Raw genomic sequence first — 22,467 nt, forward strand, 5'->3', positions numbered from 1 at the left:
TAACTGTACATACATTAACTTACTACACGCCGGTAATCGGCACAGATCAGACAGACTGAGACTTAACTTGAAAATCAGGAATGTTGATACGGGACGTGAAAACGAAATGTAGTATTGATAAGCATATTACAAACATGTACCGTGATGCATTACACACATACACTCACACAATAACAACTTAAAGCATACTCATTAAAATGTCATTTTATCATTTGGAAATTCTATAGCTAAAGTAGTCACAGACTTACATTCAGTGAATGCACTTGCATTCAAAGAAATAAATTTATTTCTCAAAGCAATTGTGAAAACGTCTAGCACGTATTCAATCTTCGACAATAGGTTAGTTCTGATCCTCTTGTTTTAATATTCCTGTTGTATAACTAGTTTCGCATTTAAATATAAACATATGGATGTTCATTCAAACAAAAAAACTTTCTTTATAGTGCTTTCTTTCACGTCCGCGATATGGTCTATAAATAGAATTTGAAAATGAAAGTACTAGTAAAAAAATGTTACACATTGCTTTTCACTCTAGTTGAATTGAATGGAGCATTGTGAATTACAAGCTTCTAGCATGAAAACGCGGTAATAAGGGAAAAATAAAGCTCCGCTGCATGAAAATCACTTTTTAATTCCACTTGAAAGATGAAATAATTTGCAAAGTATATAAATATTATACTAAAGATTTAGAAATTTCTGCGTGCATCAATCAATTCATTTTAAAAAGCGCAAAATTTCGTAGTTACTTATTTCGATTAAAGTTGATGTTGTTTGTATACATGTGGCACAGTGCAAATGCTGCTATTAAAAGTAAGAATATGAGATTTTAATTTTGCTATACGTATTTTCTTCTAAAATTTCACAATATTTAAAACAAATAATTCTGAAGTATGAACAGAAAATTTGTTGGCAAAAATTACGAGGCACATAATGCCGTTGGCGATGTCAAAACGCTGCAACAGATAGTTAATACTTTAAAGCTCCATCGAAGACGGTTCTTCAAATCACATGCAGCATTTCTATTCAGTTCATTGTTAGCTTAGTCATTACAGCTAACAAATAGTATGGCGGCTTTGTGAAAAATTGTGCACATCCTGCTACAAGCATGAAATTTGGCAAACAAATTTAGACTGGATACTAGTACATTTATCAGAGAGGTCATCTAATGTGTATTCAAAGTCCGCGTTGAACAATATGTAAACAACACATAGCTGAGAGGGGGATAGAGCAGACTGTTACCCCGAGGAAACAGTGTCAACCTCGGAGAAGCCAAGGTTGACTATACTTTTTCAAAGTGTATTTTTTTGCAAAAATCTAATCCTTCCAGGAAAAAGAGGAGGTATTGAGGGTGTACACGAATAGCGCACAGTACAGTTTTACGGAAACCCCGACTAACAAAAATATCAAAAGATAAATAAGTTGGAATGTAAATACATTTGATTTTAAGTATTCATATCTATGCATTGCTGTCAATATAATAATGGAACAAAACCGACGATAGGGAAAAATGTAGGGATAATATGCTTTAAACTTCAAAAACTATTTTGTTCGGCTTTTGCCTAAAATTCAATTTTATCCCGCATCTCCTTTTTGTGTCATAAATTAAACACATCAATTAAAGTACTAGTCTGCTGTGATTAGGGTATGTGTTCCGTTCTTGTGCCATTGAAACATAATTTTATATATTTTATATTCATGATTTTCTGCAAGTACCGGGTGAATAGAATTTTACTTTTGTATTTTATTTTTCACCCGCCGTAGCAGAGGGGCATTAAGTTTTACATTGTCCGTCAGTCCGTCCGCCCCAAAATTGGTTTCCGTTTTTTTACTTTACTTTGCCTCAACCAAATGTTAGGAAACTTATACACAATGCTTAACACAGATTAAGTTTAAATTAATAAATCAGTTTGAACTAGTTATAAATACAAAGGATCTTGTATAATAACTGAAAAAAATAGGTTATTCGTCCTTTTTTTCAGACATGATAATATTCTCTAAAGCGCATTAGTAGTTCTGAAGAAAAGAATAATGAAGCGGTCGTTGTCTTGACAATTCTGCTGATTGCCTTGACGTTGCGTAATCCTTTCGGCGACGTCATGATTTTCCCCCTCTATTCCCGTCAGCAACACCCTTTCAACGGCTGATATATGAAAAAGGAGTTTGGTGACCCCTTCAAAATTATATATCAAAAGAAAGGAAAATAATACCTCAAAAACATTTAATTTTTATAGAAAAATCGTGGGATTGGTTTTAAGTGCAGAATAAATTAAGCTTGACTTTTCTTTTTTTGTGTTCAAATTTGACATTATGTCTATGAACTTTATGTTGTATCATTACCATTTTCAAATGACTGGAACTCGGAAACTAGATCGGTTACCATATGAAATTTTTCAATTTTTCATTATATTTTTAAAAGTTCTACGTGCATACAATTTCTTTTAACAATCGCAGGACAAGCCATTTACGTACCTGTTACCTTAAAAAGACCTTTTCTTGCCTTATGTTTACCAAGTGTGTGTTGCGTATTATGACGATACTTATTCTGCAATGCATACACATCATATTTACATGTATAGGTCATGTTTTACTTTTAGAATAACATCTGATACACGATGTGTAGTTGGATTGATAAATGGTAAGTTCATTTTATCATATGTAAACGGAAACAATACAAATAATGAATAACATATAACGTGGTATTGCAGAGTTGCTAATGAGGGAGAATGAAAAATACTTGAAAATTGGCGTGGTCCAGTCTTGATATGTTTAGTTTACTTTTTGAGACGAATTGAGTTTAATAAGAATTTCACGTAAAATATTTAGAGTTTCAATATGCAATAAATTGGATCTGTCCGAAATATATACTTTTGTTCAATATTATATACCAGATCTCACTATTATTTATATGATAACACATGAAAAGGATTTCAAGTAAGAAAACAAAACAATGCCGAATGAAGACTATTTCCAAATCATTCAGCTTTTCACAAAACGCATTGCTCTCAGTTCTTATGTTTTCAATAATTGTTGAAATATTTACTGAAGGCCTTCAAACGACATACGTATACACAGTTATTTTCGTTAATTGAATGATTTTTTTCTAATTATTACGACTTTTATGTAATAATTAGACTTTGTGATATTAAGGCGGATACGTAGCTTATATGTTTTTTCAGTGATAGCTAGGTCCAGCTGTTTTGCGATTGTTTAAATTTTGTATCGGTTTATTTGTTTATGTTTTCATTAGCTCTGTAGGATATAATAATCATGTCAAAGAATGGTAGATATTCACACACAAAGTACATGTAGTCATCATATTATATTCGTCAATGTATGAGATATATACTAACAAAATATAGAAATTATGATGTTACGTTTTTTTCCAAGATTTTAATGACTGTGACAGAAAGCATATTGTATGTAAAAACAATGGAACATGCGTCAATCTATGGCATAGGACAACATGTAAATGTCAACATGGCTTTAAACCAAAAGACTGTACTGATAGTAAGTAGCATATTCTTATCTCTGTGATACCAGCGGAAGATATCAATGTCGATAAATAAAATGTCAACATGGGTTTAAACCAGACGACGGTACTGATAGTAGATATCCTATTTTACTCATCACTGTGAAACAGGGGGTATATATCAGTGCCACTCAAAAGACTACGGATTTTAGATATCCTTATTTAGTCATCACTGTAAAACAATCAAAAGCAATGTCAACATGGCTTTAAAAAACCAAGAGAATTTACGGATGGAAGATATCCTATTAATATCACAGTAAAAGGGGAAGAATGTACCCTTGTCGTTCAAAAACAATTAACAAAAGAAAACAAACAACCAAATGACCAAAAGAAAAACTAACAAAAAGGCAAAACGGTCGAAAAAGAAAAAAGATACTACCACACAGGAAACTACAACGAAAAGAAAGAGTCCCAATATAAACTATTTTTTTTATTTCTTTCACAGATATTCATGTTGTTTATGGTAAACACATGTGTTTTACTTTCCTCGTCTGGTAAATTGAATTAGAATAGGATTTCAGAACTTTGATATTACAAAAACTTTTTTTCAAATTATGGTGGTAGGCCTACCAAACACCTCAACTAAACATAATTTGGCTCGTTTAATTTTCATAAAATTTTGACAGAGTACTTACTTTGACCCTTTGACAAAAACATAAAAATTTCAAAACAAATTGAATCAACCGTTTTATCAGGAAAATTGCACAGCTGGTTATATAGCAGTTTGACACACACTTATTTTGATCATCGATAAGCTTAATATTTCTTAAACAACACAACGTAAATAAAACGTTTAGCTGATTTACAGAGTTATCCCCTGTAGTGTTTTAATAGGAACCACCTTGAGAGAACTGTGTATGAGTAGATTTGATTTGAATTCGAATGAAATTTATTATGCAGGAGTGACATGTGCTGATTTTCCATGCAAGAACAATGGTACATGTGTAGATACTGGAAAGGCATTTATTTGTGATTGCATGGCAGGTGAATAAATTTCGAAGGCTTAAAATATATTCATTTTATTCCTTTAAATATTTAATCTACCAATAATACATATAACACACAGTTGATAAGATTTACGCAAATACAATTTTCTTTGACGTCTAACTTTTAACGTAAATGGTATAAATATTTTTATACTGCAATTGTTCTATTTGAGCAGTCAAAATGCGTTGAATGTATATTTCTATGTCATATACAGTCAATGACCAGATATCACTTTTCCTATGAAATATTTAGATAGAAGTTGCCGAAACTATATTTAATTATTCATAGGACTTCTTCAACGTGTTCTTGTTTCCAATGTATACAACGAAGCATGGAACTTATTTCTTTTACAAATTTTAGATTACTATATTTCACTTGTTAATATTTTTTGTTTGAAACCTATAAATTATCATGTTTTATTATGGTGGCCGGTAAAGGCCATTTCGCTTTTTTAAGTTTTCGCCTTCATATTCTTTAGGGCGAAAACACAAAATTGCAAAGTCGAAAACTCGGAAACGCGATTACGTGAAGTCGAACACGCGAAACCTATTTACGATATACATGTTATTACAAAATAATATTTTAAATATAATTGACATTCTTGGTTTCAAATTCGCTATAAACAAGACATTATCTTTTTAAAAGTGCCAAAGGACAAGGTATGATAAGAGGCGTTTTTGGCCCCCCTTCTCAAATAAGTTTATATATACATCATTGATAGTCTTAGGATAGAAAGTCTTAAAAACTGTGATTTTTTTTATGTTCCGGTGAAAGGAAGGTTGCCTAGCAACGGTTTTTATAAATAACCAAATTATCACATATGCATTGTTTCTCCGCACAATAGCAAAATTTAAAATAGTATTGTTTGTTTAACAATAACTTGAGTTTGCAAAGGAAAAGTCACTTCAATTTCAGTTTAAAAAAATGCTTAATAACAACCCAGCAACAAAAATTTTGCCTAGCAACGGTTCAAAAATTTGTAATTTCGGCCATATGAGGTATAAATACAGCAATATTTAATATTTAAAAATATTTTTAGCTACCGTGAATGATTTTTCTGTCGTATATATGATGTCTGAGTCATCATTATTTTTCAAGAAAATGAAATTGACCATAACAACCTAAAAGTTGCTTAGCAACAGCCGAAAACGATAGAAATCAGATTGAACTACAGAAAAACCCTTTTGATTTTTAGTTGTACAAATTAGAGTGAAACCAGGTTTATAGAAAGGTTAAACATGCCAAAATAACTAGAAGTAAGAAATGAAAGTAAGCCAATTGGATATCATGCTGATAAAAAGATAAGCAACCAAAACAGTGCTTAGCAACGATTAAATAATGTTGGTTTTTTTGTATACCGAAGTAGGTTTTATGGTATCATATTTATATCTTGATGAAGTAAGTATTAAATCGTATGCTGTTACCAAAAATAGGGTTGAGATCTAAAAAAAAAACAAGTCACCCGCAGCATTTAAGTTAGGAGCCCTTGACCTTTGTTAGTATTTTATGATTTTTAATTTTAGTTCCTTGTGTATAATTCGGAGTTTAGTATGATGCCAAATATTACTGAATTAGTATACATATTTGATTAGGTAAAATTTTTGATATTTGATTAGGGTGTTGAAGTTTCTCGCGGCATTGAAGACCCATTGGTGGCCATCAGTTGTTGTCTGCTCTATGGTCGGGTTGTTGTCTCTTTGACACATTCCCCATTTCATTCTCAATTTTAGTATTAAATAAAAGATAGCTATGAAGGAATTGGTTAAGCCACAATGTAAACTATACGCGGTTTTCGTTGTTGTAATTTTATTTTTTTCATATACATCTATTGTTTACATGTGTATATTAGTAGATTAATTATGTTTTAGTCATGTAGTTGATATTGTATTTAGAGTGCCTTATTTAAAATTGGTTTAATCCAAATGAGTTACTCTCTTTAAACAAAGATATAAAGGCAAAACTTTTAGGAATTTTGGTTCTCAATGCTCTTCAACTTCGTACTTTATTTGGCCTTTTCAACTTTTTTGGATTCGAGCGTCACTGATGAGTCTTTTGAAGACGAAATGCGCGTCTGGGGTATATACTAAATTTAGTCCTGGTGTCTATGATGAGTTTGTTTACAACTGAGTCGTTGCCACTGCTGGTGGAGATTTATTTCCCCAAGGGTATCACAAGCCCAGTAGTCAGCACTTTTTGTACTGCCATGAATTGTCATTGATATGGTTATATTTATAAATTTACTGTTTACAAAATTTTAAATTTTTTATGAAATACTTAGGCTTTTCTGCCTCAGGCATAGATCATCTTAGCTGTATTTGGTAAAACTTTTTTTGGTTCTCAATGCTCTTAAACTTCGTACTTTATTTGGCCTTTTAAACTTTTTTGGATTCGAGCGTCACTGATGAGTCTTTTGAAGTATCAATTTAGTCCTGGTGTCTATGATTAGTTTGTTTAGATATTTGGTATATGATATCGAACAGTTTATGCGCTTTTGACATTTACCCTGCGTAATCGAATACTTTTCTTTGTGGGAGGTATTCCCCAAACGCTGTTTTCCTTGTGTTCACTACTCCTTCGCATCTGTAAAACATTACGACAAAGGAGTAGGTCCGGTAAGGGCCGATTTTGGCCTCAATTTTCAAGTTCATCTGACGATATATTTTAGACACTCAAGTGTCTATTTCATTTGATTTAATTAGTTTTTGTGAAAAAATGTAACTGATTAAGTCATTAAAAACGCTCCGATTCAAGCTTAAATATGAAAAATCTATCAAATTTCCAAAAATCGTCACTTTTCAGATGGTTATGGTCAAAAATGAAAGTGGCCGCATCCGTGTTCATCCTCAACCTTTATATATATTATGTATTATCGTCAAATACAACTTGTATTTCAATATTATGAATTAACACGAATGCGGCCACTTTCATTTTAGACAGAAGCCGTCTAAAATTTAACTAAAATTCTAATTTTGTGAAGATTTCAGTAATTTAGCATGACTTTATGATGCTAGTACCCGATATTTGTGCATTGTATTGTCAAAAACAGCCCATATTTATGTAGCAGAATCATTCTTCTTTCCAACAAATAGCTTCATGATAACATTATCACAATTTTGTAAAACTGCTTTAGTTTGGGGCCAAACAGGGGTCTTACTGAACCTTCTCCTTTATTTTCCCTTATGCATTTGATATAAGTTATATGCATTTCTATCTTGTAAATCATAAATAATAGAGACCTAGGATCTTTTGATTTGAGGTCAATGGTAAAAAAAAAATGAAAATTAGGTCAAAGTCAAAGGTCAAGGTCATATTCTAAATTTTGAATTTGGCTTATTTCCACTTGTTTCCAAAATCCGTAAAAAATATCGACGATTTTTTTTCTAAATTGCTAGTTGCAACATGTCGTAACACGTAAATTTTGATTGCAAGGGTACGTTGAAAGTAAAAGGGAGTTTGCTTCCCTTATGTATTTAAAAATATGCGTATGGTGATATAACTCATTAACCATATATGTATGCTCATTTGATTTGAGGTCCTTGGTTTATGACCTTGAAATTGATCTCAAGGTCATAGCTTAATTTGACGTTCTAGATTTTGACATTTGCTTTACCTCATATGTATACATGATAAAGCCGCGAGACTTTTGACAAAAGGTATCAAACCATTTAATCTTGAAAAAACCTTGGAAGTGAACTTGAGTAAACCGGAAGAAGCTATTTTTTGTACTTCATTAAAATAAAAGTATATAGAACCAGATATTTTTGGAATCAGTGGCAAGTAAATATTCAATATTATCGGAAGTAACGTTTTTCAAACCGGAAGTAACAAATTATCTCCCTTATTTAAATAAAATATTGTATATAATCCATATATTTTTGGCATCAGCATACAATAACCTATCATCTGACGATCGAAATGACATTTTAAACCTAATTTTACTACTTCCATTTTAAACTACATGGTTTTTGGTGGAAAGACCTTCAATTGTTCTCTGATTAATTGGTTTTTAATTATTATTATTATTATTGTTATTATTATTATTATTATTATTATTATTATTATTATTATTATTATTATTATTATTATTATTATTATTATTATTATTATTATTATTGAACAAGTTTAAAAACAGATGCATTTGTTTACAATTTGCTTGAAATCATATTTTTGACATTTTAAAATATATTTGTTAATTGACCAGATTCAGTTTCTCTATTTGTTTTGTTAATCTGGTTCTGACACGGTGATGATTGTCTACTGCATTCAACAGTATATCGTATATCCCTTGACCTTTGGTGTCTCCTGTAGATGAACAAATTTTCATCTTTGAAAATTTGATTACATGAATTTCCCATAAACCCAGGTTAATTTTTGTTTAAATTGAAAGAACATGCGACAGGTTTATGATATCGTTGCTTAGATCAACCTACGACAGTGTTGAGGCGAGGTCTTGAATAGTCCTAAGAGGATCAAATGACATGTCATAAGATATTCTAGTATCTAATAACAGGTCTTATGATAGCTTCGCGAAACCGTTCCAAAGGTAAGAGCCGAATTTGGCCTCAAATTTCAGGTTCATCTAAAGAAAGATTTTTGACACTTTTTAAACACTTAAGCGTCTATTTCAATTGATTCAATTAGTTTTTGTGAAAGATTTTAACCGATTGAGTCATTGAAAACGCTCCGATTCAAGCTTAAAAATGAAAAATCTATCAAATATGCCAAAAAAAACGTCATTCTTTAGATGTTTTTTTGTCAAAAATGAAAGTGGTCTCATCCGTGTTCATTCGCAACCGTTTTATATGTTATGTATTATCATCAAATACAATTTACATTTCAAAATTATGAATGAACACGAATGCGGCCACATTCATTTAAGACGGAAAATACTAAAATTGGGAAGATTTCAGTAATTTAGCATGACTTTAGGATGCCAGTACCCGATATCTGTATATTGTATTGTCAAAAACAGCCTATATTTATGTAGCAGTTGCATTTTACTTTCCAATAAATAACTCAAAGATTACAATTTCACAATTTTGTAAAACTTTTGGGCCAAAAAGGAGTCTTACGGAACTTACTCCTTTATTTGACAAAAGTCTTATCTCCACAATGTATCAAATTTTAAACTTTTTTCTCACAAGCTAGTTTATATATTAAAATGTTGATATTCACAACAAGAGCATTAACTGAAAAATTATGTAATTTAAATAACCATAGCGATAACAATGCTTAATTTCATTTATTTTAAAATGTCAAAACTATAACTTCCAGCAAACTGCATACTCAAATGCATTTTATACAAATGCATCTGTTTTAAAATTTGTTCAGTAATTGTCAACAAAGAATGTAAAGAAATTGTCTAATTTATGAAAATATTTGAAGTAAACCACAGATATGAAATTTATATGACAATCATTTGAATGATTTATACTTTGTTGTCAAGTCTCTAATTATATTTAAATTGTTATGTAAAATAACATGTATAACGTTAAAAAGCAAACAGGCGAAATCGCGAAAACGTGAAACGCGAAATCACGAATTGGGTTTTGCGTTTTCGACTTTTCGACTTCGCGTTATCGCCTTTTTCTCCTTTTCGAGTATATGACTTCGCGATTTCGCGTTTTTACTTTATAGAATATGAAAGGCGAAAACGCGAAATGGCCTAAACCGGCCACCATATTTTATGCTTATTAATGATAATTTAGTCCATACTCAAACGACAGATCTACACGTTTCCTTGTTTATAAGCTTCATCATTATATCGTTTCTATGTCAAGTCAATGCACTATTATTGTCTTTATAATGTATCCGTAAATTAAAATCTGTCGATACTACTATTTTGGCATTTTCTCTAAATGTAGTATGTACAACTACTCATTGAGAATTGGATGGTGGATGTGTATGGATCGATATTTTATCTTAAATGTATGATTTTGTTATTGGCTGTTGTCTTTTGTTGCAAGGGATGTATAACTTCCATGCCAAGTCCGTTCTGTGTTTTTTATTAATATTTTTGTACTTTGTATCTATCTGACTATTTAGGTCAATTTCAACTGATTTTTATAGTTTGTATTACGCTGTTCCGTTACAGCACTGTCACAAGTTTGATGGGAGTGTTTTGTGCCAGTAAACATGTTTAACACATCCACATTCTCTATGCGTCTGTCCAAAGTCCAAAGTCCGAGTAGTTCAGAGGTTGTCGTTGGTTCATGTCTGTCATATTAATTTTGTTTTTCGTAAATGTTTTATTATAGAATATGCCATTACATGTAGTTGTCTCAATTGAATTGTCTGATATTTTTCATGCAGAAGTATTTTATAGCCCACTATCCACTTTTTTAGCTCACCTGCCCCTGAATTGGTAATTTTAGGGAAAATTTTGCTGTTTTTGATTATTATCTTGAATTTTATTATAGATAGAGATAAACTGTAAACAGTAATAATGTTCAGCAAAGTAAGATTTACAAATAAGTTAACATGGCCAAAATTGTCAGTCGACCCCTTTAAGAGTTATTGCCCTTTAAAGTCAGTTTTTAACCATTTTTCCTAAATTTTATATATCTTTTACAAAAATCTTCTCCTCTGAAACTACTGGGCCAAATTACACCAAACTTGGCCACAATCATCTCTTGGGTATCTTGTTTAAAAAATGTGTGGCGTGACAAGCCAAACCAACCAAGATGGCCGCCATGGCTAAAATAGAACATAATGGTAAAACACAGTTGTTGGCTGATAACTCTCAAACCAAAGCATTTAGAGCAAATCTGACAGGGAGTAAAACTGTTTATCAGGTCAAGATCTATCTGCCCTGAAATTGTCAGATGAATCAGAGAACCCGTTGTTGGGTTGCTGCCCCTGAATTGGTAATTTTATGGAAATTTTGCTGTTTTTGATTATTATCTTGAATATTATTATAGGTAGAGATAAACTGTAATTAGCAATAATGTTCAGCAAAGTAAGATTTACAAATAAGTCAACATGATCAAAATGGTCAATTGACCCCCTAAGGAGTAATTGTCCTTCATAGTCAATTTTTAACTATTTCATGTATTTTCATAAAATTTGTAAATTTTTACTACCGGTAACATTTTCAACAGAAACTATTGGGCCAAGTTCATTATAGATAGTGATAATTGTAAGCAGCAAGAATGTTCAGTAAAGTAAGATGTACCACCATCACCAAAACATTATTTCGTCATGAATCCATCTGCTTCCTTTGTTTAATATTCACATAGACCAAGGTGAGCGACACAGGCTCTTTAGAGCCTCTAGTACTACTATATCCACATCATTTGAATTATGATGGATACATGTCTCAATAGTAATCATACCAAATCTCGTTATTTTCATATTTATGTGTTTTTCCTGCGGAAACAAACCCATGAAGTCAAAACAGTTCAATAGATATAGCAAGATGTGGTGTGAGTCAAGTCTGTTTATTTACCTTTATGACATTACACTTATTTCAAGCAAGAGACACATTTTCCGTCAACTGTTCGTTGTTAAATTAGACTTCCCAAGTATCCGTCATCTAAGTACACTTATATACACAGAGAATAGAATTTCTCTTTTTTCTTTTTACTTAAAGAAGTTTCTGCTTGGAGGGAACTATCTTCTTATTTTAAAATATCAGAAGATTAGTTATTGAAAAACTGCAGTAATCAAGAAATGAGATCTAGAATGTTTTCATAAACATAGTTCATCAACTACTTAGGCAACATGGTCATCGGTTTCAGTCTGAATTGGCTAACTAACTGATTTCTTATCACAAATGGAAAAGTTTAAATACATGCTTTTGTCTAAAACAATTTTGTTTTCTCAGTCGGGAATCCATCAGTCGATGTCTGTATCTTGGTAGACATAAGGTTATGTTTTTGAAATTTTCTGAATGTTGATGAGTCTTTTCACTAACTCCATTGTATGTTGGACGTGTATTGATATTTTAGTCTGAAATACTAGTACATGATTTTGTTTAATTGTTTTTTGCTTTGAACAAGATTTTGTTACTGTTAGTGCTATCGGATATGCACTTTGTGTTTTGTTAAGAGAGCTTGGTAAATTCCCTACCACATCTTGTCTACATAATGAGCATGATGATTGTTTCCATAATGAGTGGTTGAAACCAAACACATCGATGAAACATGTTGGCCACCAACTGTACAAAACCACAGACGTTAAAGGACAAACTGTAACAGCAAACATCAGTTAAACATGATCCAAAAATAGGCAAAGAATGTCTACTTCTCATTGAATGAATGACTATTTTTACTTATTTGTTTAAATTTTTCCAACAACTGTAGAAAATAGAGGGAAAATAAAAGAAGAAAACGAATTTAACAAAACATATATTTCAGTCATTAATTTTATTCAAGACTTTAATGTTAGTAAGTAAGTTTGGCCATTGTTAAAAATACACATAGTTTCTGGTGATCGAACATAATTACCTTGTTGTTATTTTATATTTCGTTTGTTTTTTTTAAAAATTTATTACACTTTGAATCGAATTTTTATTTGGAGCTTCACCTGTTTCTAAACAGTATACTTACAAACGCATATCTGTATCTAGTGAATGTAAATAATATATGTCTTGTAAAACCAATCAACGGAAATTCCAATTTAGTGAACTAATTGTTATTTCAAGTGCGTACGGTTTTGTTTTAATATTTTTTATCAAGATTTCAATGTACTAATTCCTTGTTTCTGTCAGTGCATAGTTGACGAGAAATTCGTAGCTAATCTAACTTATTGATAAAATGGCGCAATTAAGAAAATAATTGTACTTAGGAAAATACGTCACAACAACTGTTCAAATGAAGGACATAATGGAAATGCGTAAGTTTATAAAAGACATTTACATCGGCTCTGGTACCTTAGTAGTATCTTAAAAAATGCTAAGCAAACAACAACGAATCAATGAATCAATGTAATAGCTTATCCTTTAGTTTTGATTACTTATCGTTGTGTTTATGTCTTTCTTGTTGTTGGTATTATTGAATTGAGCGCATATTATACGTTAGTAGCAATAAAAGCATCTATATTTTATTAATTTTTTAATTATTTTTGTCAAACATCCTACATGTTAAAGTAAACAACAACAGGTATCAGTACACAGGAAAATGATCATGCCATTATTTTGTAAAGATATTTTTGATCTATTGACCATTCTAAATACCAATTTAAAAAAAACCAAACGAAGCTTTATTGTTGTGTCAGGTGTAATATTGTTTGTCTTTTTGTGTTTTTCATTTTAGCCATGGCGTTGTCAGTTTGTTTTAGATTTATGAGTTTGACTGTCCCTTTGGTATCTTTCGCCCCTTTTTGATGGATGAGTTTTATAGAAAGTATTTTTTTTATATATTTTTAGGGAAATAGCTTAAAATTTCAAATCTTGCCGAAATAATCGTTTACTTAAAAAGGAACGCATTATTTTGCAGCTAAAGTTTGCCTGTAACAACAATAACATGATGTATTTACTCCTACTTAGGTTATACTGGTGTTGACTGTGAGACAGAAATAGACGAGTGCTCTTCCAACCCATGTAAACACGGGGGAAGATGTGTTAATGATATCAACACATTTTCTTGTTCCTGTGTCCAAAATTATACCGGGAAAACATGCAATTTTGGTAAGCATTAAAATGTATATGGGACAAGGCAATAACTTGTTTTCTATTGTTAAAACTCAATATCTAGACAATTATTGAAAACAATAATGGATAGCTATTAATGTTTTGTTTGTTCTGTTATAATAGGTACAAATCATTTAAAATATGGGCTTTTCCTTCACTTTATTACCTCGTAACATTTCAAACGATTCCAGATTACCTTCGTTGTAGAAAAAATGTAAGACAAACTATTTAATAATCATAATAAAATACACAGATAGTAAGTTTGAATTTTGACTTTTTTTTTAAAAGGACAATTCAACAATATATCACCAGGCGATCGGAATTAGCATTCATCGTCAATGCCTCAATAATATCCAATATTAAATAACAGAAAGGCAAATTAAATTGATATAATGCTTAATGATTAAGTCTTAATGACAACAAGTTACTAAAATTAAGTGTCGACCAAAAAATTATGAAATGAAGATATCTTCTAAACTTGAGTACCTGAACATTTAATAATGTTATTGAAAAGGATTGGAATTCTAAATCAAATACCCGACGGTATATGTGCTTCAAGAGAAAAATAGCATTTTAGGAGAAAGATGAAAATAAGTAAAATATATTTGTTCATTTTCCATTTCAGATCCAGAGCAACAACATATGGTATGTGCATAATATTGTCGTCATTGCATGTACTGTTTGTGATTTTTTAAAAGGTTTATGTAATTGTTTGTACAAGCTATTCCGTTTTGTTGGTAACTTAATTTCCAAAGCAATGTCTCTTTTAACAGATCTTTACACAATTACACACTGATAAATTACAATCAAAAGGTACACTATAACAATGTAATGACAAAAATACCCCCCCCCCAAAAAAAAAAAACAACAACCAAAAAACAAACAAAAACAATCCCAGACGAATCGATAAACAAGTACGCAAACAACTATATGGAATATAAAAAACAGAACAACATTGTTCCTACCAAAAATTATTCGAATCTCATTTGCGCCGTAAGGGTACGCACATCCTGCTCCACTAGTGACATTCGCCATGTTGCTCTTTGAAATTACAAATTCTGTTGTTCGAAAACTCGTTCTGTGAAATTACAATCGAGAAAATAACCCTGTAGAAGTTCTGAAGTAAACAGACAAACTAAATGATATTAATATATAAATGTTTATAAATCGATTATTCATAATATCAAAAACTTGATTAACTAGCTTTTTTTTTTGCAGAATTCAGAAACATGGCCATTGGTGATTGCTTCCGTTTGCGGAGCGGCAGCACTAGTCGGAGCAACAGCTTGTTGTTGGTGGTGTTTGTGTGGAGCGGCAACTAATCGACGAAAACGTAAACGGATACACCCTAAACCCCGTTTCGTGGAAAATAATGGAGTTGCACATAATAATATTGCAACAATAAGGAAATCAATCCTTATCTAACAATACAGGGAGCCAAGTTTTCCCTCACCCGTACTAAGTAAATCTGCAACCACGGGAAACCTGTATTCCATTGGCATAGATACATACCCTTTCTTCTGATGAATATTATCCAAAACTTTAATATATACTGAATGGATTTATTTGTCTAGTAGATATATTTGTCGTTAATAAATCATACTGTACGTGTTTTGTTTAGTTCTACTACCGGGTACGTCAGTATGTTGACTGAGCGCTTGTGGTGAAATTCAATTCGAGTTTCGTTATTTTTAAAAACTCGTAATAATATTTTTCTAGTTAAATTCATAATGTTTGTATGAAGCAGCATTTTTTTTAACCAAAATAAATTCTGACCTTTAATCATAAAATTTCATGATGGTGATGATTATCTACACAAATATTCCACAGCAGAATTTCAACTAAATGAAAATAACACTTAATGAATTTGGTTCTTTGGAGGCGCATTTATTGATTTACCTCCGTTAGGAGAGCTAAGACACAAAATATGAAACACAATGGAAATAATTCTCACAAATTTACATATTTACATCTAAACCTTTTTTTAAAACAAATTAATAATGCATTCGACAGATTTGTTTATTAATTGCAAGGAATTGTTTCTCCTTAACATCAGAATTATCGAACTACCATAGAAAAGAGAGAGAGACATAGAGGCCAATACATGCATACAGAGAATTCCTTAAGTTATCTTTATTTCTAATCTATTTACATGGGTACAGAGACACACAAAATAAATATTACATAATATGTATGTACAGACATACAAAAGATATACGAAAGCAAGAAAGAAACAAATATCATAAATTACAGTATACATATTGAACTATATGATATCAAGTACAAAATGTACTACTATGATTCACCCAGGAGAGACGACATGCATATTGACAAGTCTTATAAATTTGCACAAACTGTTGAGATAAGAAATAATTTTACTTTCCATAATTGTGTGAGTATCAATCATGTTCATTAGATGTCAGCGAATTTGGTTGATATGTATATCTTTTTCTCAGTATCTGGTCACGACTATCATTAAATACAGAGGATATAAATTTTGAAGAAATTCATTTCCGATATCGCCAGCGTTACAAATTTAGCATTCTGTATTTTCTCTAGCAACATTTTGCCATCTACTATTCTCAATAAGAAATCAATGATTTTCTGTGTTCAATTACGTAATGTAATTATATTTCTACCATCTAAATTTTCAAAATAATATTCAAATTCACAGTGTTCTTTATACATACGATAGTTTAAATGTTTAGCCATTCTAGCACGTCAGTATGCCATTTCCGTTTTTAATTGATCAACAAGAATTTGTTTAACAATATCATTTAGCCATTTATTACTTAAAAAATATTGGGTGCCACACAAATGACAAACCAGATTCATCATGAATGGATTTGACATTTATTGTCCAAGTAATATCAATTTTATATATTTATAAAATGAGTACTTGTATAGAATTGGAGGAAGCTTTTCTTGTTTCCAGACAATGGTTTTGTCCAGTAGTTAATTATACGGAGTTTTATATCAATTTCTAAAAGATATCTGCCCAATTCTCCATATATCATAAAATCAGGTGTAGAATTTTCAACTTTCAGCAAATGTTTGCAGAATTTCAAATGTTTCGGATGAACAAATTGTTGATACAGAGAGTATAGTATACTGCTTTTCTAACCATTTGTTCACAATCAAATGGTGAAGAGATCATTTTCAATAAAATCTGCGAATGAAATGGTAATGGAAATCAAAAATATTAACAGAAACAAATAATCAAAAGACATCATGACATCAATAATATACAAGCTGTGTTTGGCAAAACGTTAATGAATTTGGCGTCTTCAATACTCTACCTCTTCAGACTTTATTTGGCTTGTTTCCGTTTTATTCGAGAGTTGTGAAGACGAAAATCGCGTCTGTCGTTCAAAAAATGTTCATCCTGGTATCTATGATGATTTTTTATATACATAAATTAAAGACAAAATCAATAATCTATGTTTGTTATTATTTCAAACAGTCTTATGTTTAACTGGTTTAATTTCATTACTAGCAGGTTTTCAAATTAAATGGAATTGGTTTCAATTGATGTTTCATTTACACTAGAAATGTAAAAAAAGATCTGAAATTTAATACTAGTGCACTCGGTCATGATACTCGCGAGTACTAGAGTACTCAGATAAATCTTTAACGTCAAAGTGTATGACTACAAAATATGTCCTGATCCTTGGTTATGTGCTTCGCTAGTATTTTTTTTTTTGTGTCAATCGAAAAATGAATAAAGAAAATAACCTGTCATGCACAGCAATTATAGTATTTGTGTTTATTAACCAAATCAGAAACATGTCAATAAAACCATTAATAAGTTCATAAAGTACGACTTGAAATATAACATAGAATATTTTATTGATCCCCCCATAATATTTCATTTATTTGATTTGATCCCCCCTTGAAAACCTTTTAAAAAATGTGATCCCCCTCTATTAGACATGCCAAAATTTTAACATGCAAAACATGGATATTCTCAGCGGATTGAGTCCAAAACATATTTGTGGGAAAATTGCCTTGAAATAGGTCTCTTACCTGAATATTAGAAGATAGTGCAAGCCAGTGCTTTCTGAAGCTTTTTTCTGACCTTTTTTTCTATATTGGGCTGTTATAAGAAAACTTGATCTAAGTAACTCTGTAAACAATATACATTAAAAAGAAGTCTTTTTGAAACAGTTTACATTACATCATTTACTAAGAAGGATCTATTATATGTCCCACTCTTAAATGCTGCAAAAACTTAAGTGACATGAGCGTCACTGATGAGTCTTATGTAGACGAAACGCGCGCCTGGCGTATTAAATTATAATCCTGGTACCTTTGATAACTAAGCCATCCTTCAAGGTGATGCGTGGTTATTCTGTGTAGAAGTGATTACATAATCCTTCAACCCTATCACGTAATCAGAAAATAATGGTGTAGCGTATAAGTTGTCAGCTTCCCCAATGTCTTCTTAGTTTTTAGCCAAACATCATAAACAAGGTGGGGTAGAATATCAAGATATAAAACTACTAAATTGATGCAGATTTACTGTTCAAATTGTGGTACTTGTTAGTTGGGCCACTGAAAAATTGTTTAAATTTATTGGATAATTTTTATATCAAAGTAGTAGGTCCGGTAAGGGCCGATTTTTGCCTCAAATTTCAGGTTCATCTAACGAAAGTTTTAAAACACTTTTTAAACACTTTAGTGTCTATTTCATTTGATTCGATTAGTTTATGTGAAAGATTTTAACTCAATTAGTCATTAAAAACGCTCTGATTTAAGCTTAGATATGAAAAATCTATCAAATATGCAAAAAACGTCACTTTTCAGATGTGTTTTTGTCAAAAATGAAAGGGGCCGCATCCGTTTTTTACCTCAACCTTTATATATGTTTTGTATTATAATCAAATACAACTTACATTTCAATATCATGAATGAACCCGAGTGCGGCCACTTTCATTTTAGACGGAAACCGTCTAAAAATTAACCAAAATGCTAAAATTTTGAAGATTTCAGTAATTTAGCATGACTTAATGATGCTAGAATGCGATATTTGTGCATTGTATTGTCAAAAAACAGCTCGTATTAATGTAGCAGAATCATTCTACTTTCCAAAAATTAGCCTAAAGATTAAGTTTTCACAATTTTCTAAAACTGCTATATTTTGGGGCTAAAAAGGGGTCTTACTGAAGTTACTGTAAACCTTCTCCTTTCAGGAAAGTGTTTTGTTAAGATTAAAAAAATAGAAGTTAAATAAATGAAATTCAAATGACAATTTATTCTTATTTCATTACTTTAATTTTTACTTTCTTCAGATTCTATTAACAACAAAGACTATTTGTTGATAAATCATAAAAATAATACACTTTTTTTTAAATTGGTCAAAATTAAGACATTTTCTTGCAAAACCTAAAAAAACTTTATAAAATATAATTTTTTTTGGCACATTTCCCTTGATTTAATAGCAGAATATTATATCATTTATAAAATTTTACACACAGTAAAAAAAGAATATGACTGTAATTGTTAAAACTATGTTTACACATGCATGTAATTAAACGATGACAAACAAGGATGACATTCAAATGTTTAAAATATCTATAACTTATAATTTATCTATTGTTTACTGCTAGTGGACGTTTCGTCCCCTAGGGTATCACCAGCCCAGTAGTCAGCATTTCGGTGTTGTCAGACATGAATATCAATTATATGGTCATTTTTATAAATTTCCTGTTTACAAAAGTATGAAATTTTAGAAATACTAAGGATTTTCTCATCCCAGGCATAGATTACCTTAGCCGTATTTGGCGTATGGTTTTGGAATTTGGGTCCTCTAATCTCTTCAACTTTGTATTTGCTTGGCTTTATAACTTTTTTGGTCTGAGCGTCACTGATGAGTCTTATTTAGACGAAACGCGCGTCTGGCGTATTTAACTATAAGCCTAGTATATTTGATAACTATTTACGTACAAAATGTATTTTATATAGCTAATTTTAATGTAAATACTGTATATACTTTTTAGATAGTCTCTCATAACTCTTTTTAGAGTGGCTCTTGTATGTTTTATGATTTTGTTTTATCAACTGTTTGTATGTTTTATATAATGAAGAGGTGAGACTTAAATAAAATATTGTCTTGTCTTGTCTTGTCTTGTCTACAAATAAAAACAGTTCTCAGAACGTAAAATCCATTAGGAAACTGAATTGATTATAAGAAGTAATTATTCTCAACTTCTTTGTTTAGTTGATCCATATTAATATTTAATATTTAATTTACCACTTATGATTTGCTTTAGAAAAAGTAAAATGCAAAGGCTAATAATTATCTATTGTAGATAAGCTAATGTATGTTTTCTTTGAAAATGCAAGTTCTATTATTTCGAATTGATAAAAATGACTTTGAACACAATTGTTTTTTTCGATTTGCGTCACTCAAAACCTGAACATATGATTGCAACATCTACTTTTATTTCTGTAGACCAGATCAAATATATCTTCTTTTTTATTTCGAAAAAGGAATACACAAAAATAAGATGACAAGTTATATTGTTTTAATAACTTTGATTGCTGTTTGTACAGCGAACATCGAAGTAGGCTCGCTTACAAGTAATACATACAGAGATGCCTACGTTATAATTGTTTACGACAAAACAGGGCTAAAAATGTGTGGACGTTACTGTAAAACTCTGGAATCTTGTGTTAGTATCAACTATAACCCAGAGACTCTGGTGTGTGAGCTTTTGAAGGCAGGTGGAACTAGTATAACAAGAGCCGGTAACTTATATAGCTCAGATATTTCCAGCTGGTCGATGGTAGGTTTCTTAACGTTTTATTTAAGTTCTGTGTGAAAATAAGGTGATGTGGTATTATTGCCAGTTAGACAACTCTCTAGAGACCAAATGAAGTAAACGTTAATAACTATAGTAACCGTTAAGCCTTAAATAATGAGCAAAACCCATACCGCAAATAAGTTATAAACATCCCCAAAGTAACAAATAATGAAAGGAGATATTAACTGCCTTATTAATGAACAATATAATAAACGAGAATCAAGTATCATATACTGCATCAAATCCAGTGACTTGCGACTAGCACATGTGTAACACAATTGTGTTTCATATCATTAATTATCAAGGAGTATTAATTAGGAATTTATTAAAAAGGAATTAAATAATTCAATGACAATCATGTACGCTTTGGACACTTTTAAATAACGATCTGTTCAAATATTATAGACATACCATGTATACCCTGCAGCCAATAAATGACCATGTCTACTGTGAAATAACATGTATCCTTCAGGGGTTAGTTTGACAATTAACCACAGACTAGAATTATCTAACATCCAGACTATTAAGTAACCGGCCATCAGCTATGGGCCGTTGTTAATGGACTACTGGACTATATAAGATCCAGCTTTGGACTTGAGGAGGACGGATTGGTACAAGAGATTGGTACCGGAGATTCCGCCAAGGTCTCCCCCATCATGGGTAGGCTGGAACAAATGTGCTTAATATCCGAAATACTCTAACAGAAACGAACAGTTATAACACTATACGATCACGTGCCCGTGTGAGATATTGAACATTCGAACAATTCAACTTTAAAGACAGTTTGTGAACATTCGAACATTTGAACTTTAGAATCTTTCTTGACTTTGTAATTACGTAATAAAATATATTTATCCTATTACTGACTTCGTCACATAAGTCACGTTTTGATGCCGTTTGACCACGATCGACTTGGATTGTCTAAAATAACGCGAAGGAATACAAAAGGTAAGAACTCAGTTACTTTCATTTTTCTTAATGGAAAATCAAGATATTTCTATGTCAGTACAAAAAGAAGAAAAGACTTTTCAAGGGATGGCACACATATTAAGTAAAGTTTTTGATTTTAAAGGGATTGAGGCCGTACTTTTAAAAGGCTTAAAATCTGATGTTTGTTCACGAGATGTGGTTGGCACGATTTTTGTTATTAGGTATTTTTAGGTACCATATATATAGGTCAATTTAAAAATTATGAATACACATGTTTTGTTCATTAGAATGAAAGGTTATTTTTTTTGTGTTATTTTTTATGCTGTAGGTGTTGTTTAAGGGATAGGATAGATTAAACTTATGATTCTTCAAAATAAACTGTTTTTTGTGAAGTTTAGAGAAGCTAGTTTTTCGTTTAAAGTAAATATGTAAAAAGATAAAATGTCTGATACATTAGCATTTTTTCCGTATTTAATGGTGGTTTCTGGTCATATGATGGGTTATTTTTTTTTTGAAGATACATTCAATTATTCTAGAAAACATATGTTTTACGTAAAATTAGTAGAGCACCGGTGTAAATTAAG

General features: G+C 31.1%; 1 protein-coding gene across 1 annotated transcript in view; it reads left to right on the forward strand.

Annotated features, from left to right (window-relative positions):
* Positions 1-15,756, forward strand: part of LOC139498606 (uncharacterized) — a 40,606-nt gene extending 24,850 nt beyond the window's left edge. Inside the window, exons 7-12 of the mRNA XM_071287070.1 lie at positions 2,595-2,635; positions 3,388-3,507; positions 4,430-4,513; positions 14,004-14,144; positions 14,773-14,792; positions 15,366-15,756. Coding sequence (XP_071143171.1) covers positions 2,595-2,635; positions 3,388-3,507; positions 4,430-4,513; positions 14,004-14,144; positions 14,773-14,792; positions 15,366-15,572 — 613 coding nt within the window. The 3' untranslated portion in view covers positions 15,573-15,756. The remainder of the gene's footprint in view (positions 1-2,594; positions 2,636-3,387; positions 3,508-4,429; positions 4,514-14,003; positions 14,145-14,772; positions 14,793-15,365) is intronic.
* The last annotated feature ends 6,711 nt before the right edge of the window (positions 15,757-22,467 follow it).

This window comes from Mytilus edulis, chromosome 12 (genome assembly GCF_963676685.1).
Source record: "Mytilus edulis chromosome 12, xbMytEdul2.2, whole genome shotgun sequence".
Taxonomy (NCBI): Eukaryota; Metazoa; Mollusca; class Bivalvia; order Mytilida; family Mytilidae; genus Mytilus; species Mytilus edulis.